The following is an 18,992-nucleotide window of genomic DNA, read 5'->3' on the forward strand; positions in this document are numbered from 1 at the left end:
GGTAATTTTCAGGTAAGTTTTCTCTATCTAATAACGGTGGCAATTTCTTTTAATTAAATATTATAAAACATTATCATGAAGTATTATTTAATATACGAGTGTAGTAACCCGAAATATTATTTAGTGTTTCACGATAATTAACTCGAATACTTCAATTATAAAAATTGCCACCGAAATTAGGTCGAGAAAACTAACCTGAAAATTATCCATTTATAAGCAATTTGAAAAGTTTTCAAATGCATAATATTTAAAAACTCGACACAAAATAAACACCTAAATCAAAACAAAGGCAAATTCCTCAATCAGAATAAGGGCACCCATAAAACATAGAGGATTACCACAATACATTAGTCGTTAAACCGTGTGGCAGTTCATTTAGTACGTATAAGGTATGAGTAAACGTAATGCTTAGATAAAACCTGCGAAGGCAGGTCATGTATCTTCATGGGCCATGAGATGACGTGTGAGTTTGTTACTTATCGAGTTTTACAGATTGACAAATTTAACTGTAACATCGTCTCAAGTTAGAGCATTTATTTTTTACCTGGCTTACGAATCAATAGTAGAGTTCAATTAATGTGGCGACTTCAAGTTGAGTTCCCGGTAGGATCATATTGGAAATGAATTTTTTTTAATATCAATTTTTATTTTACTTCATTTTATTTTTATTAAGATTAGCGTTATTATTATTATTATACAGCTTTTGCATACTTAGATAACAACCTTGATAGTGACCCGTTTCATTCTCGCAGATAGTTTCGATCTGTGATATTTGAAATAAGTTTTAAATGATATATAATACTGCACGAATTTTTGTTTACAAAAAGTAAACCCTAGAGCTTCTTACTGTATTTTCTCAGGGGAATCTGCCTTACGGATGGGTAGTTTTTTTTTTAATAATACCAAGTGACGACATAAACACGTCTTGCGCCTGGTGGTAAGCGACACGCCTGTCTCTATAGACTGCTATCAGTTGCAGTGCCACTCAGAGCTTTAAATCGCAACGAAATTAAGGGTACTGCCACTGCGTTCGTCACCCTGAGACATAAGCTGATAAGTCCCATTTGCCTGTAATTTCACCCAGACGCTTACTTTTCAAAACCGGAACGCACTAATACCCACATCACTGCTTGGCGGCAGAAATTCCTAGGAGTTGCAGTGCCCCTCAGTGATTTATATGATAAAGGTCTGAGGGGCCTCTAACCTAAGACATAAGTGACAAGTCCCATGGGCCTCTGATTTCACCAGCATCTTTACCCTTTAAAATATTTAAATAGTAAATAAATAAATAATAAACTAAATAATGGTGTTAGTTACAAAAGAAAACCTTAGAACTATGTTAGTATGATTACATTGAATTTTGGGATATTGATAGAAAATTAATATTAAAATTTGGAAAATGCACAATTATTACTTAATTTGACCAATTGTAATGTTTACCCAAAACAAAAAAAAAGGTGGCAGTACTTCCCTGGATGAACTCTTTTACAAGGAGCTCTTGTGCTACTAAATTTCAAGTGTCAAGCACCATTGGGCTCTTGATCACGTACGACAAATGAATGATATACGGAAAAAAATATTTATATCTAATGATTATATATTTGGGGTCGAGTTTGAAGCTCTTTGTATAAAGTAATATTTATGAATAAAATATATAGGTAAAGGTGCCTAATATTTGCTTTTTGTATCTGACTGACACACGACACCTTATAACGCACACTTAAAGTAAAACCTAACACAATTTTAAAATTGTTCTTTCCCTTTTTTTGGCATTTGTGTTGATTACACTGAAAAAAAACTTCATTAGATTGAATCACTTTCTCTTAAGGTACGGGTTCGCCACAATTAAACAGTTTGAAATAATTAATTTTCCACTCTCCAAGTAAAAGAAATAATGCAATCGCAACTACGGTCGTAAATACCACTAAATTCAAAAATATACCCGACACGTATTTCGTTTCTCTATGACGCATCCTCACAGGTGTTAATATTCGACACTCAATATTAACCCATTTTACGTCTCACGACAGGGTCTCTTCTCAGGCGAGTGTTTGGGCCATAGGCTGCCACGCAGATCCAATGCTAGTCGGAGACTTCACATGTTTTCCGATGCTTATGCCTCTCACAGCCTCTGCTCGAGAGGCGGTAGGTCAAACTATTAGGCTACCACGGCTCCTGTGTGTTAATTATGTGTTTGTTATTATATTGTAGTAAGTACATTAGCAAATAATATTATGGTGTTCTGATTATATAGGTATAAATAACATCACAATCACTAGCTGAAGAATAGCTGATCGTTTTGCTGCACCTTGTGTGGTTACTATTAAAACTACAAAGACATTTTCGTATTTTCTTCGGCCGAGCGTCGAAATATATTTAATTACAAATTTAGCTGTGCTTTTGAGCTCTTCGCTGAAAGAAAACATGGTGATAAAACCTGCACGTCATTGGCAGACTATGGTCCAAACCCGCGCCTGAGAGGAGACCCGTGCCCAGCAGTGGTACGTATAAATGGGTTGATGATTTTGATGTTGATGAAACACATAATATCTTATTTACTGGAATATAAGTACTAGCTTATAGGAACTATTTTTTCCCTTATTTTAACCCTATATTTTGGGCGTGGTATCGTACAGATCGCTTGAGATCAGGCGAAAACTGGCACTTCTAAAATATATTTTTAACCTAATAAGGGTATATACAATTAACCCTCCTCTATTGACTCAAATTCCTTTTTTATCCTGCCAATCTCACGTTACATCCTTCGTAACACAATGACACCATTCTTCGACGCCCTGGCCGTAATTGAATCTTTAAGCAGAACAAATGATATTGACGTGTTCAGTAACAATGAATCAAAATTTCTAACATCCGCTGGTTACTATTTGGAGGCGGTCACTGCCCAAAGCTCTGTGGTTCAAATTCCGCATTCTACCTTTGGCCGGTGATCGACTCAACCTTTTTGCGACTATGACCTACATGTTTAGTTATAAGCACTGTAAGTGTAAGTTATACAAAATAAATAAATTTTAACACTAGGTAAAAATAGTTCCAAAGTTTCTCGCTGGATGACGTTGACCCAAAACATGCGCTTGCTGACTCGTTGGTGTTAAGATTTTCCCAAACATAATGAGTATTCAAGTTTTTCAAACTCCTAGGAAGCCTCTTGGACAAGTCGATATATGACGTCTGAGGTAGGGCGCAATAACACCTACAGTGAGTTTATTTGTAATGTTATACCTAGTTTTAGTCTTCTGATTAATATTTTTAGTACATGTTTGGAAACAGACAATTTTCTTCTTTTAAGAGCTTAGTCTCTTGTCACCTTGTCAGTGATGTAATTGCCAACCATCTCTGTTCAGTGCCTTTACTTTGAGATCCTAATACGACACGACCTTAATTTTTTCCCTTATCTGATCTAAATAACTTCGTTCAGGTTTTATGTTGATTCTCTGTCCTTCGATATTCATTTTTATACTAAGCGATGACAACTTTACAAAAAGTTTCAGACATTCAGACAATGTAATGACCTTTCAAGTACAAACTTGTTGTAAAAACTTTCTAAAATCAGCAATTTCTTTTTTACGTAAGAAAGGAGGCAAATGAGCAGACGAGCCACTTGATGGGAGGTGGTCATCGCCGCCCATAGACGTTTGCAATATTAGATGAGCAGCCAATGCATTGCCAGCCTTTGAGAGCCCGGTAAACACGCTTTTTAAGAACCCCATTTCATAGCGCAAAGGAAATACCTCAGGAAGAAGATCATTCCACATCTTGCATGTTCGAGGGAGGAACGAACGAGATGCCCGAGTGGTCTTTCAATGTCAGGCTTGTAAGATGTGATGATGGACTCCTTCCTTCCTTTGTCGTCCTTTGGCGGGATGTGCAATGGTAGAATCAAAACAACACAACAATACAACACAAGTGGCAATTAATATTTTATGTTCGTAAGCAGAATATACATTATAATAACAAAATTACTATATGATGATGTTATTTCGTTTAAATATATTTCTAAATTTCTAAATTTATTCAGATAAATAATTTTCCTTTTATGTTGCATTTTGTTAGATTAAAACATATCTATGTTCTGCCTTCTGCCTAATATAATAATCTGTAATAATAAATAATAATCTGCCTAACATCCATACATTTACGTCATCAGGAATCAAGAACGAACCTGATCAAAATCAATTTCAGTATAGCAAACACGAGCATATAATCTGTAATCACACTATAACCTTATAACCTTCTAAACAAGCGAGGCTATACCACTTTTAATTTACAGTCGAAGGAGGCGCTAGTATCGTATCTTTGATACTACTTTCACGATGAAAACCTTAGTTTCAAGTTTCACCAACAGCAAAAACAAGTTTGCGATCCTGTACATCGGCTAGGAATGTAAACAGCAGGCTATCTCTCGAGGCGCCATCTATAATTTTCTAACTATGATCTAAACACGTCCAAATATTGTTGATCTTCGTCGTATTTGAGTTTTCATACAAGATAGTGAAACCTTAATTTGGATAATTTTAAGGTAAATTTTTTTGTCTCGTGATAAAGGTCACATCATGCTTTCATACTTCCGCGTCTTGATACACGCCTTATGTCAAAAAGATAAGATTTTAATTACTTTTTGTTTTAAATACGAAATATAAAACATAGTTTAAAAATTATGAGTAGTGTAAAAATTTGCTGAATGAAATACTCATGTGATATTTTAAAAAAATTTTTGTTCCACAATTTCATTTACAAATATCCCAATATATTAAAAAATCATGACGTCTCAATTTTACCTTCAGAAAATACTTAAATTATTCTTAATTTTTTTGTATTCTAGCGTCAAGATCAAATTACATAGATCAAATTAGACTGGTTTCGAACTACACGCTCGGTCGATCTCTGATCGATCTAGGGATATTGCATATTTATCAACCTTTGACACGGGTAACTACGTGGAAGTAACATCTTCATGGAACGAAAAGGAAAAACAAACATGTTTAAACGTGTTGCGCGGGCGCATGCTATGGGAAATGTGAAGATGATTGTATGGTACGATGGAGAATTGAGCATAGTTTCTGGGAAGATAGACCACCTATGCTAATGTTGACTTTTGGTTAGATACATTAGCTTGTTAGCTAGTTGATGTTAGCAAAATTGTTTTTTAAACATTGGTCGGTAATTTTTAGATCTAACAACTCAAGTGTTGAATTGTACTTCTAATTAGAAGCACGTCTAGTTGACATTTAGGATTTAAATTCACCTGAATGTAATTTGCAATAAGAATTATTCAAAGTGAAAATAGGAAATGAAACTGATTTTTCGGATCTAAATTGCGTATATCTGTTTTTTCAAACCAACAAACGTTTCGGACCCTTCAAAAGTCAGCAAAGCAAAAGCAAAGCTATGTCAGCAGTGACTCAAAACGTCGGTTTGTTTGGAAAAATAAATATACGCGACTTAAATGGTTTCATTTCCTATGTGTAACAATCGTAAAAAGAAAGAACTTGACAAAGTAAAAATGTAAATAGTAATAATAAGTAAAAAAAAAGTCAACATTTATACTAATTTAACAGTTCATTAAGGGTTCCATCGGTAATAATAAAAGCAAAACATAACAAAACCTAAATTAGTATGGGTTTGTATAAAAGTCTAAAAAGTAAATAGTACAAAAATTGTAAAAAAGTTTATTCCATTTTACATCTCTGTGGCGATGTAGCAAATTGTTCTGATGAAACCTAAATCCCGAAATCCCTAATCCGTATTGGAGGAGATAGTGGTGTGCACCATTGGAGAATAACTACTATTAGTCATCCACAAGAGTCGGTAACTGAGTAACTTTTACGACCTTGCTAAGATCGTCACTAAACAAAAAATACAATGATTATATTTCTTTTTTATGTAAAGTAGGAGGCAAACGAGCTGACGAGCCATTTGAGCCATCGTCGCCCATGGATATCTATAACGCCAGAGAAGCTGCCTATGCCTTGCCAGCTTATGAGAGCCCTGATGACTTGCTTTTCTTCTATGGAGCACTGAAATGCTGGGTTCTATCTTTTGATGTCAAATGTTCTTGTTTTTAGTAAAAGAAGTTCCTCATTATCGCATGTACGCTAAAAGCATAAGTATTGCTTTGCTGTCTGTTGTATGAAATCTGTCGAAGAAATATGTTTTTTGGTATGCTAACGATTGACAAAATATTATCAGTTCTTATAAATTTGTGACTCATTCATAAGCCTCATCTGTAGTCATTGCAAACATTTTTAATCTTAACGTCGTACTTCAGCTGCTCCCAGCTCCACGATCTCTGATCTTCGATTTATCAACAAGAGGGACTCAGCTGAAATTATTCTCTTTATATTTTGTATTACCCAATGTGATGAAAGACCAATTTTTGTTGGCCTTTACAAATTAGTGACTCTTACGTTAGCACAATTTCATCACAATGCTTAGAATAATCGTCCTCGCAAATAAATCTCATCTTCAATCATCGTAAAAACTTCTTAATTTCAAAGTCGGTTAACAAAGGCAACGTCCGCAGTCATGGCAGAATTATGCTAATCGAGCAAAATGCAAACTAGATAGTAATACGATAGATTGGTCCAAACTCTTGTCTATGTCTTGACGAAAAGGTGTAACTGTAAAATATATCTATTTATTTTATTAGTTTTACCATTTTTACATCACATTCTGAATTTAATTGTACTTGCTAAAAATAAGAATTCTGAATTTAATTGTACTTGTTTTTAGCAAGTACAATTAAATTCAGAAGCGTCTTATATTTTTGTAATTCTATCATTGTTTTACTGTGTTTGTTTTCATACTTTTTTAATTAACTCTGTAGATATATTTTCTCTGGTCCTGCTGATTCATAGTTTAGCACCCTATTTACATTTGTACAGTCCGTTATAGACATGATAGTTCATAATTAGGGAAGATCCTAGTCCTTGCTGTGGGCTACATGTATAAGGACACAAACAGTTAAACAGTGGCACATTACTTTAAAAATTTTTGTTTTTTTTTTCAATATTGACTATATAGTCTTTATTAAATTATACGATAACGCCAGATGATAGTAACAGATAATGAGTGGCGTCTCACTGTACAGGATTCTGGCAGAATACCAAGGTCGTGGGAAACTGCGGCATTTATGCTGAGCCAGTGCCTTTTCACTGCCAAGACTTCCGAAACTAATAACTTCAATTAATTATATGTAAAGTTGCACGTTTAAAATTGTTATTTTTAAGTGGTTCAATAGGGGTTCAATGTAGTAACTGTAGTGTTAGTTTTAGTTGATGAGTACATAAGGAAGTAAATAAGTTATCGTGGAACTGTACAAAGTTTTTATCTATCTATCTACACGGTTAATGCAAGTTAACCTATAAAGTTTAATATGTTTAACATTTTATTGACTCTTTTGACTTTTTGTTACATATTCCAGTTTCCATAGCGTACAAGCAACTTTGTGAAACTCACATTGCCTTGGGTTTCTGACCTAGGACCTCCACCAACAGTGGTGTGGACTGTTAATTTGTTACTTATTACTTCACTAGTTTTTTTAATACTAGTGATGGGACGAACAATTCGTTTGCCTGGTGGTGAGCGACACGTCTGTCCCTAACAATTGCAGTGCCACTCAGAACTTAAATCACAAAGATATGAAGGGCACTGCCAGTGCGCTCGATACCCTGAGACATATGTTGACAAGTCCCAAGTGCCTGTAATTTCACCAGCACCCTTACCCTTCAAAACTGGAACACAGTAATGCTGGCATTACTGCTTGGCGGCAGAAATAAATAAAACTCTTTCACATGGAGCTCTACTGCTACTAAAATTTAAAAGATATGTAACAAACACCTAGAGAAAGTCTACTGACTCGATTTGTAGCTCAGTTGGTAGAGAGGTAACTCTGGTTTGGCATAGATGCAGGTTCGAGTCCTTTTAGGTCAAAGGAATTTTTCTTTGTGTTCGATCTTTGTATTAGTAATAAAAATTTAAATTATTTAACAAAAATTTGTACTACTCAAATAACATAATATTGAGGGATACACATCGTCCCACTAAGACGTAATCAAGCACATCACGCATTGGCCAGTGACTGGTATTGCACAATAGAGGATCATTCTATAAACGAAAAACGATTTCCGATAGTATCGCAACAAGGCTATTTGGCGTACATTGCCTGTTTAATAGAAACTATCACTAAGAAGATTCTTAAATGTGTCGCTTATGATTGTATCGCTTTGCATCTAAAGATGAAACATTTTTTTAGAAACGTTTTTAGAAGATTCTAAAACGCCCCGTAAACGATCAAATAAATCGTCAAATTTATTAGATATTAGTTTTCTTCAAAAAGTGCAATCGATCAAATAAACCACCAAACAAGTTTGACAAACTTGCCTTTAGTTCACCGTATCGTACCTACTATAGTTAATACAATGAGTAATATATCTCTGTAATTTGTGAAATGAGTAAGAATAATAAAGAAAGCCTTTCTGACATTAACTCTAGCACTATTAAGAAACAAAGAAATTTACATTGGTAATTGGTATAGAGAACGGCTGTAATTAAGATAAATATATAACCACGATAATTTGTCAAACATAATATTGCGCATAGAACCAGATGACTATACAGAATCTACCAAGGTGACAACTGAAGTTTTATTTGAGAAACATGCCAGCATACCTTCAAACATGTTTGTCAAACACGCCGTCAATCTAGATTTCCATCAAACACACTAAACACGTAGATTATTTGATAAAGGCATCAAACACGACCGCAGAGGATCAAAAAGTTTGACAAACACGTGAAATTTGACAAATTATTTTATCGTTTACGGAGCGCTTAAGAAACAATGTAACAAGATATAACATTTTCAATCGCAATAAAAATTGCAGATGTACCTTAAAGGATTGGCGAGCTAACTACTTTATATTCGCGCGTGACACGACCGTACCCCGCGGACCAATTTACGGTAATCGCACTACACCGATTACCGATTAGCCATTTTACATTACAATTCTGGGAACGTTGCAAGATGGAGTCGTGTGGGATTTTGAAGTTTGACACTGGAATTTTTTACAAGACGACAAAATTTCTTAAAAACATGTAACATACAAATGATTGTTAGCGCAAGAAGCTTTCAGTTTTACATTTACAGTCCGCGATACAGGGTTTCCTTAGTGCGGGGCTATGAGTGTGCGCACGTTATTACTAATTTTGTATAACCATGTTGAAAGAGTTCCCACGTTGCCTATAGCATTTTGTCCGGGAGTGGCAGAACTTTATTCAATGCCTATATATGACAAAGATTTTGAATTGATTATTATGTATATGTAATTAGTAAAATGTTACAAATTTATCACATATTTTTTTTATTTTATTTGATTACAACAGCAAAACAGAACATTTAAAAGTAAAAACAACTGATATTACGTATGTGTATATTATATATATATGTATATATATATATTAACACACATATATATATATATATATATGTGTATGTGTGTGTGTGTGTGTGTGCGTGTACAACGTACGTATACCAACTAAGCCTCGGAATAGCGTCTGGCACGACATGCTAGAAGACGTCGGTTCGAATCCAGTCGGATCGAAGGATTTTTTTCTGTATGTTCGATCTTTGTATTAATAATTAATAATTATATATATATATATAATAATTATAACAAACTAGTGGAGTAATTTCACATAAGAATAATTGAGTGTGAATTCAATAAAAAATTCAAAACAATTTTTGTTTAACTTTTAATAATTCATCAGATTTGACTTTTGCACAAAAATATAAATATTTAAATAGACCGCTCTAAATGGTGACAATTCTGTGCGTAAGAACGTGCCCATCACTATTTTTATGAATGACAACACGCGGGGGCGTTGCTAAAAATCTTAGAGGATGGAAACTAAAAATACAGATCTGAAGTTTCGGACACACAGAAATATTTTTTTTATAATATCAAGTGACGCAAGGAACAAGTCATGTGCCCGATAGTAAGCTACACGCTTGTTTATAACAGTTGAAGTGAAATTCATAACTTTGAGTCGCAAAGATCCGAGGGGCACTGTCACTGCGTCCGTCACCCTGAGACATAAGTTGACAAGTCCCATATGCCTGTAATTTCACCAGCACCCTTACCCTTCTAAACCGGAGCGCAATAATGCGAACATTACTGCTTAGCGGCAGAAATAGGTAAGGTGGCAGTACTTTCCCGACGAGCCCTTTCACAAGGAGGGCAAAGCTAAGTTTCTTTTTGGCAAATTTATGATGTTCAAGTGACAACAAACGTGGTTGTTTAAGTTGTTAGTAATATAATCCTGGGAGGTTGTTAATATTTTACAAACAACCCTGTATAGTGTAATAAAACATATTTACACTAGGCCATTGTCGAATCAGAACGAGCAAAAATTATCTCTAGGACCTTCGCTCTACATCTGTCTCTTTTGACTGAATTATGAAATTGTAGCGATCCTACAAATTGCATGGTGGAAAATGCTCTGAGTTAGATTGGCAAGCATCGTCCAAGTCCATCATCAGTTTGAGTTTGAGAGAGTGGATTGCTTGTCACAGTACAAAATATAAAAGCATTCTTAAAAGTATTTGTCACATACATAATTTTACATATGTTATAAATAAATTACATACAGTATAACAGACGTAAAAAGTTGATAATAGAGATGTGCGTAGCTGACAACTTTTCCACGTCATTACCTAGGAACTCTCAAATTAAAGTATAGAAAATTAATACATACTTCCACTGCTGGGCACAGGCTTCCTCCTCAATGCGGATTGGAAACTTCACACTCACCATTAAATTGCTTTGAAGATGTGTACAATCCTCACGATGTTTTAATTTTTTCATTGAAAAGCCCATAGTAAATTTCAAATTAAATTTAGTATTTTTTAACGCCTGAAAAATATGTGACTCGCCGCAAGTCGAAACATGGCAAAGCCGTCAGACGCTGATTAGCGCACGTCTCTATTTGGTTAGAAATAAAGTTTACAGCAGCATAAATTATCTCTGTTCATTTTCTAAGATAGAATAAACAACTTGTTAAAAAAAATTACTTACAATGGATAGGTACATGTAAAAATTCGTATTGAAATCAATTTGATTTTAATTCAAATTTTCTTAAAACAAGCTTCAATTGGCGTACATGGTGAATTTTCTGTTCTTCTCAAGTAACCACTTTTACATTTGCATCCAATATCATTTACGGTTACATTGCGACAGTCGAACCTAGCAGAGAGAGAAAAACAAGTATCTGGAGGACAAAACGGCGCGAGAACACATTCCTCATTCTCAGGACAATAGTTGGAATTTTGAGGACAGTTACAAGCAGAAACACATGGACTATTCTTCTCCAATCTCAAGTAACCACTTTTGCATTGACATCCAGGTTTGTAAGGTGATACTGGACTATCACAGTAATAACTTGCGGAGATGGAAGAACAGGTGTCAGGTGGACAAATGGGGTCCGGAGAATATACCTCATTTTCAGAGCAACAGTTTGAAGCAGGAACACATGGACCATTCTTCTTCAATCTGTAGTAGCCACTTTTGCATCTACATCCAGTTTTATATGACAATGACGTGGCGTTGCAACAGTCGTACTCTTTAGTCATCGAGGAACAGGTGTCAGGTGGACATATCGGGTCTGGTGAGAATTCTTCATTAGGTGGACAGCGTTCGTAATATTCCCCTTAAAAAGTAATAACCATAATTACATTTTAATCTTATATACATATGGTAAGTAGGTAAGATATTTATTACAGTTTGTTTTTCAAATATTTAAAAAACTAACAAGCTATGTTCTCTATAGATTACACACAAAATTTGCAATATACAGGATTTTTTTTATGGTTGTCTATGTGTGTGTCAATGTCACCCGCGGTGTTTTAAATAACAATATGTTATATTATAACAATACGTTATAATATAACATATTGTTATTTAAAACACATCATATTTTTTTATTTTTTTTAAATAACGCACACACTCAACATAGGCCCGCACTAGGGAAACCTTGCCATGGACACACACATAGACAACCACAAATTACACCCAAACTCACACGCAAAATAGGCGCCTTGACGTCGAGTTGCGGACACTAGCCCGTTACACCAAGTACCAAGTACCAAGTACACCCAAACTCACGAGAGAAATAATTGTAGGCCATACAACTATTTCTCCCCGCCCGGGAATCGAACCTGGGACCTCTGCGTGGCAGTCCGGCAAGGTAACCGTTCGGCCACCGAGGCAGCAGTATGTACGAAAACAATTTATTGCACCACAATGGTTGCGCAGTAAAAGAGATTGTATCCTATAAAAGGATTGATTGGAGAAGTGACGAGACGTACAAGTCATGCGCCTGATGGTAAGCGGCACGCATGTCCATAACAGTTGCAGTGCCACTTTAAGCTTTGAATCACAAAGATCTGAGGGGTACTGCCACCCTGAGACATAATTTCACCATCACCCTTACCCCTCAAAACCGAAACACATTACTGCTTGACGGCTATATAGATTATACAATGCAAAACTTTAATGCGATATTTTCATTTTATTGTGCACGACGCAAGTAAGAATCTGGGTCTGAATTATTTCATATATTATGCCCATTTTGATGTCCGTAGGTACTTAAGAGGTTATGAATACTTTTTTGACCTAGTGAGGTGAACTTAGCTAAGAAAGCCTTTCCGAGGTAGTGAGCTCGGAAAAGCTTTCTTTCTCCTTAGAAATCTGGGCGCAAAAGTGTTTTTTGCACGCTAACGTGGAAACGGTTTTTGAAATACAAACTTGACGATGGACTGTGTTGCACCAAGTTTTTCTTTTGATGAAAAATAATGACACGTTCAAATAAGCGACTTGTCGTACATCATTTATTTATGTAATATAAATCTGTTGGTATATTTTATTATTATTACTGTTGACATTAAATTGACAATGGTGACTAATTGTGTTTATTAAATTATTTTAATTCGTCGAAGAATTAAAACAATTTCAATAATCCCTTAATCACACAAAATAAAAGTACGAGCTAAAATAAAAAGTGATGAGGCGTAAATTCAGAATGCATCCGAAGATAAACTCTCTTTTAATTTAAAAAACTGATGTTTTATAGTTCAACTGTTTTTCATTAATCTACCATTTTCGTCGCTATAGTGACATGAAAAGTTGTATGTTTCGCTCGGTAGCAAAGTTGTTTTGCGTCTCGTGCCTTGAAACCCTCGCTACGCTTAGGAATCTATTTTTGAACCACTCGTTTCGCCCGTGGTTCAATCTTAGCTTGCCTCGCTTGTTCAGGTTTCAATACAAGCACTTGCGTCGAACAACAACTTTGCAGCCTTACATAACACATAACTATTTCATACAAAACATATTATTGTGTGATTAGGTAACATTATCTCTATACAAATAGAGACAAATCCTTTATCGTAATAGATACAATAAACTCAATACCTATGTGCATATGTTTTGAATTTGTTAAAAAGAAAATTTTTAAGTACATACCTCGAACGAGTATTACGTAGCGATAAGCAAAGACAAAAATTACCAAAACTTGTAACATTTTACGTCAAAATGTCGAGAAACACGTGCATCAATACATACATTAAGGTAAAGAACTGCGATAAACTTATATAAGTTGTGTCTATATAGACACAATAGAGCATTTAAAACCGGTTGTGTGCATACCAATTAACTAGCAACACAACGAAATAAAACTGTTTACTCGCTTAATATACCAATAAAAATTAAATTACATTATAAACTTTTCGGTTTCAAAGTAAAATAACATATATCTCCTGAATATTGTTTTTGTGGACAGAGTAATTTTCTTTGTATGATCAATTTATTAGTATACTCAGCAGTTTTATTTGTGTACTCGTGCGTATGTATTTGTTTTTCAAGTATTTACCACGAAAAAGGCAGTACCTACGTAGACATATCATAAAAGAAATAATATTCCAATAGTGAATATTTCTTTTATTTAAATGTATTATATTCAATGCGCAACCTTGATGCTACAAAACAACATCAGCAAGGTTGCATAACAAAACAATATACTTATTCTTCGACAACGACATTAATCGTTAACTTTTTTATGCTTAAATTTAATAAAAGTTAAAAACACGTTATTAGGCTAGACTGCACCTATCAAAGTACATCGTAGGTTAAACACGTAATTAAACAAGATAATGTGAACTATTGTAGTAGAACATTTATTTCATAGGGAGAATAATAAAATAAATATATATCGAAGACTTTTACTTTCGAACTAATAAACTGTGACAAGATTATTATCAGATAATACCATTATTTCTAAGTTGGCGATGAAATAATAACGACATTTATTCGTGTCCTTATCCTCCTTATGTTATCCTCTTGTCACAGTTTATTAGTTCGAAAGTACAAAAGTAAAAGTCTTCGATATACATTTATTTCATTGTTATCGGCCTTTCGGCCATTTCCCTTATGGCCTTACATATATTACCATTATTAATTAACGACAAAATGGGAGGCTTTTAAATTTCATAAAGGGTACAATTATATAAAATTTCATGGTATTCCTTTAATTTATTAACTGCTCTGTGGCCGAACGGTTACCATGCTAGTCTGCTACGCAGAGGTCCCGGGTTCGATTCCCGGGCCGGGAGAAATATTTGTATGGCCTACATTTATTTCTATCGTGAGTTTGGGTGTAACTTGTTGTGTGTGTGTCCATAGCACCTTTAACACAGGGTTTCCCTAGTGCGGGGCTCTGAATGGTTGCGTCATTTTTATTATTATTTAAGATACTATGCTACTTGAAAAGAATTAATCTTTATAATAATTGACCCTTTCAATCGGTACCGTAATAATACAGTATGTTTTTTTCACATTGGATCGGTTCGATTCCCGGGTAAGAGAAGGAATTTTCAAAATTTTTTTAACATAGTTATTGGTACTACTTGTAATTTATAAGCTCATTGAATGTCAGGACGTTTGACCACAATGATATTGAATTATTTTAGTGAAATTACTCGATTAGCTCGTAATAATTATTAATACTAAGATAAAACGAATACTAGGAACAAATTCCTTGCATCCGCTGTGTGAAGAAATATTTAAAACGTAATTAAATAGGCCCCTAAAAGTAGCTATTTTTTGTCGCCAAATAGAAACAAAATATCGCAAGAGACAAAGTCGCTAAGTTGGTAACTCTTATTGCACCATGCGAAATACTATTATCATATTTCTGTTTTATTAGTTGGTCCTTTTTACTAAATCGTTGGGTTGCTGAATAAACCCTAATATATGTGTTGCAATACAAGTGATTCATTCTTTGTACCGTTTAGGTTGTCGGGTTTCTCTCAGTGAAAAGTTTAAAGAGACTGGTATTATGACTGCGGCATCACAGTACATTTATTCAAATATTTTGGTAAAAAAAGATATTCATAATATTAACCTTAGAACTAAGTCCAAGCTCATGGTACCACTATTTCGTTTAACTAAGGTAAACGATTCTTTTATGAGAAACTGTATACGTTTTTACAATAAGATTCCGGAGCATGTATTAAAATTATCTTTATTTATTTTTTATGATCTATATTCGTTGAAAATATTTCTCACATAAATATGATGCAATGGCAAAAAGTTATTAAAATACAAAAACAAAGATCAACAACAAGCACATAGAAAATATTTGTAAGGTCCGCCATTTTGTTAAGTGGCTTTTTGGAGTGGTTGAAGGAATTTTTTCTTGGTATTCGATCTTTGTATCAATAATTAGAACAGTATTACTTACTTATAAAAGTAAAATAATGTCATGAAGCAAAATGTCCTATCTACAACGTTTAAGGTACTTTCCTTCCGTGTCGCATAGTCGTGGGACCACACAATATAATAATATGCGTAATAAGTTTAACCACGTAACCAAATAACTGGTTAGTATTAATTATTAAATATCTGCTTTAAATTTTGAAACACACAGTGAGTGGACGCGAGTCGGGCGCGGGTCGGGTCGGGGCCGCGGCGGGCCTGATTCCGTGTATTTATATGGACGACAATACACTGCGCGCTCGAACCGCATCCGCTCCCTGTGTGTTCCACGCTTCAATACCTGAAACTGTTGAACTTAGAAACAAGATTAATATCAAAATTGTATAAATTAGATGTATTACGGATGTAGAAGAGGGAGTCTCCTAACAAAGGCATTGTTAAGCTTAAAAGGCTTACTGTAAATGTAAACTTGAAAACAAATAAACTAATATTATTATATTATATTATTAATAAGTCATTCATTAATAAGGCTCAGCCAAGCGTCATGTAACTCCTTATACATTAAGTTCAATTAAAGATTAAATCTATCTGACTGGAGTCGAACGAGTGTAAAAAACAAATGTGACTATTAACGCGGTTTCCATGCAAAATAAAAACCTATAAAATTTTCATTGTAAGATTTGTATCGACAGAAGAACTTTCTTCCATTTATAAAAACCCGCAACCCAGAACAGACTGACGAAATTAAATATATATATTTTAATTACAAAAAGTGTTTGAATACTTACTTGACACAAACTTACCTGAGTAATTAAATATATATAAACAGGGAAAATAATGGATGTGCGTAAAAAAAGCAAATTTGCACCTTTAGTCAATGACGTACCGTTTAATGTTGTCTGAACATAGCGGTCGAATGTTATTACAGTTGCGCGTATAAAACTTGTTTTGCTTCTATTTTATCTAACATACATATATGTTCAGTGTTTGTCGGCATTTTGTGTAAAAATGGCGCGGTTTTTGCTAATTTTTATTTGTGCTCTTGTTTACGTGGTATATGTGTCAGGTACATATTTCAAAATGAGTTTTTTACTGTACATTATTTAATGAAATGTCTCTTTACGCGTTTTATGATTGGATATTGACGTGAATATGGACTAAAGCTGTTAAAGAATTGAAAATGAAACATTTTTCCGGTCTAAATCGCGTGTTCTTTCTTTTTAAACAAAGCCTATGGGACCTGTAAAAAACCTGAAATGTCGATTGGTTTGAAAAACCAATATAACCGATTTAAGTCGGGAAAAAAGGTCTCATCCAATATGTATCAATCGTGAAAACCTAAGAACAAGATGTGTTAAAAAATTGTGTGCAATTTGTATACGATTTGTATACTAAAGTAAAATATGATGAATTGTTAAAATCGTGGAACAAGTTATTGAAATTTTTAAGTGTAGTGAATGTCACGATATTTTAATGCCCTGATATTCAATTATTTTTTTGTGAAATTACTCCACTAGTTTGTTATAATTATTAATACAAACATCCATACACCAACAAATATTCCGTTGATCGGTCTGGATTCGAACTATCACCTTCCAGCAATCTATGCTAGATGCTCTGCCAATTAAGCCACGGAACGAATCAATGAATTTTTCTATATGCTTGTTGCAGATCTTGGTTTTTGGTTTTTAATAATTTTTCTTTGTCGTAGAGCCATCTTTGAGAAATCTATTTCTTCATTTTTCTCGGTGTTTTTATGTATAATGTTGGTAATATAGTCATGTGAGGATGTTAGTATTTTATAAATAACCCTGTAACGGGTAGGCATCGAGGAAAGAAAATATTATGAATTAAAAAATTTATTACAGGCACATTTTGCTGGTCACAAAATAGATAAAAATAAAACTATTTCTTATTATATGTATTATATATATATATGTCATTAATTTCTCAGGTGAATCTCGAAGACGATGTAAACGCAACGAAGAATACTCATCAGACCCAATATGTCCACCTGATACGTGTGCCTCAATCGTCTCAAGATACAACTGCATTAATGCCACTTCACCGCCTTTCAGAACTGGATGTAAATGCAAAAGTGGTTATCTAAGATTAACCAAAGATAGTCCATGTGTTCGTTATTGTAACTGTCCTCAACTTCCCCATGGCTGTTGTCCTAGGAATGAGGAATACTCGCCGGAACCAATTTGTCCTCCAGATCTTTGTATTTCTATTCTTGCCGATTACAACTGCGAAGATCTGTCACAATATAGAAATGGGTGCAAATGCATAAGTGGTTACTTAAGGCAGGAGGAAACTTCCCGATGTATACCCGCCGAACAATGCAAACTTTAAAATTTACTTATATCTAAAATTTGAAATATATTCAATTTATTTGAATATTGTATGTTTTATTATTCGCCGGCGATCCCATATATTTAATTCTTAAAAACCGAACCCAAAACTGCGGAATTACATCTACTTATAATTAAGTATAGGATATATCACGGAGAGTGTGCGATGGAATTGCATAATTTGATTCCGCCTTTCCCTTTCCATCATCGGGGGACTGGACGTGGTCTGGGATTCCACCCCCATGTTGTAGATATTCCCAGGATTCGCACGATGCGTTTCGCATCCACATTTATATGGCGAGCGGCTAGAGGGTAGAATTCCCTACTTGCGGACTTATTACTACTATTTAACTTGGACCCTTTCAAGGCGAGAGTGAATAGGCGTCATTTAGGTGTGCAGGTAGCCATCGTCGATATAATGATCATGTGACCTTCCATCAGGTGAGATGGAGGTCAAATGCGCACTTATTTAAAAAAATAACAAGTTTATTACATATCAGGATGTTTTACTTCTAATTATAGAAATATAATATAAATATATATTGATATTAATCATTTTTTTTCTACTCCTGTACTTTAATCTGTCAGTTATAATGTCGCACTCATGGAAAAATGGCATAAGTGAAGTTACGTCAAAAACGTCTACTACTCCATTAGATACAGATTGCGGAAGGGTGCGATTCATAAACCATATCATAAAGGCGCGCTTTTCAGTGTTCTCAATCAAAATTATTTCGTCTATGCTACACAGAACTAACAAATCAGACTAATAATGAGTATTAAAGTACCGTCCACAGAACTTCAATGCGTTTCAAAAAAAGAACGTTGTACCGACCTAAAAAAGGAGGAGGTTATA

At 34.4% G+C, this 18,992-nt stretch overlaps 2 protein-coding genes across 2 annotated transcripts; one reads left to right on the plus strand and one right to left on the minus strand.

The window, feature by feature from the left end:
• Positions 1-11,037: 11,037 nt before the first annotated feature.
• LOC113231483 (inducible metalloproteinase inhibitor protein-like) lies at positions 11,038-13,605 on the minus strand. The gene is made up of 2 exons (XM_026465810.1): positions 13,533-13,605; positions 11,038-11,721 (listed from the first exon to the last, which is right to left on the minus strand). The coding sequence occupies exons 1-2, from the start codon at positions 13,588-13,590 to the stop codon at positions 11,141-11,143; spliced, it is 639 nt and encodes a 212-aa protein (XP_026321595.1). The 5' UTR covers positions 13,591-13,605; the 3' UTR covers positions 11,038-11,140.
• Positions 13,606-16,771: 3,166 nt separating this feature from the next.
• LOC113231560 (inducible metalloproteinase inhibitor protein-like) lies at positions 16,772-18,138 on the plus strand. Its single transcript, XM_026465897.1, has 2 exons — positions 16,772-16,848; positions 17,737-18,138. Exons 1-2 carry the CDS (start codon positions 16,791-16,793, stop codon positions 18,135-18,137), a joined length of 459 nt encoding a protein of 152 aa, XP_026321682.1. The 5' UTR covers positions 16,772-16,790; the 3' UTR covers position 18,138.
• Positions 18,139-18,992: the final 854 nt, after the last annotated feature.

This window comes from Hyposmocoma kahamanoa, unplaced genomic scaffold (genome assembly GCF_003589595.1).
Source record: "Hyposmocoma kahamanoa isolate Upper Pololo Valley unplaced genomic scaffold, ASM358959v1 65, whole genome shotgun sequence".
Classification (NCBI taxonomy): domain Eukaryota; kingdom Metazoa; phylum Arthropoda; class Insecta; order Lepidoptera; family Cosmopterigidae; genus Hyposmocoma; species Hyposmocoma kahamanoa.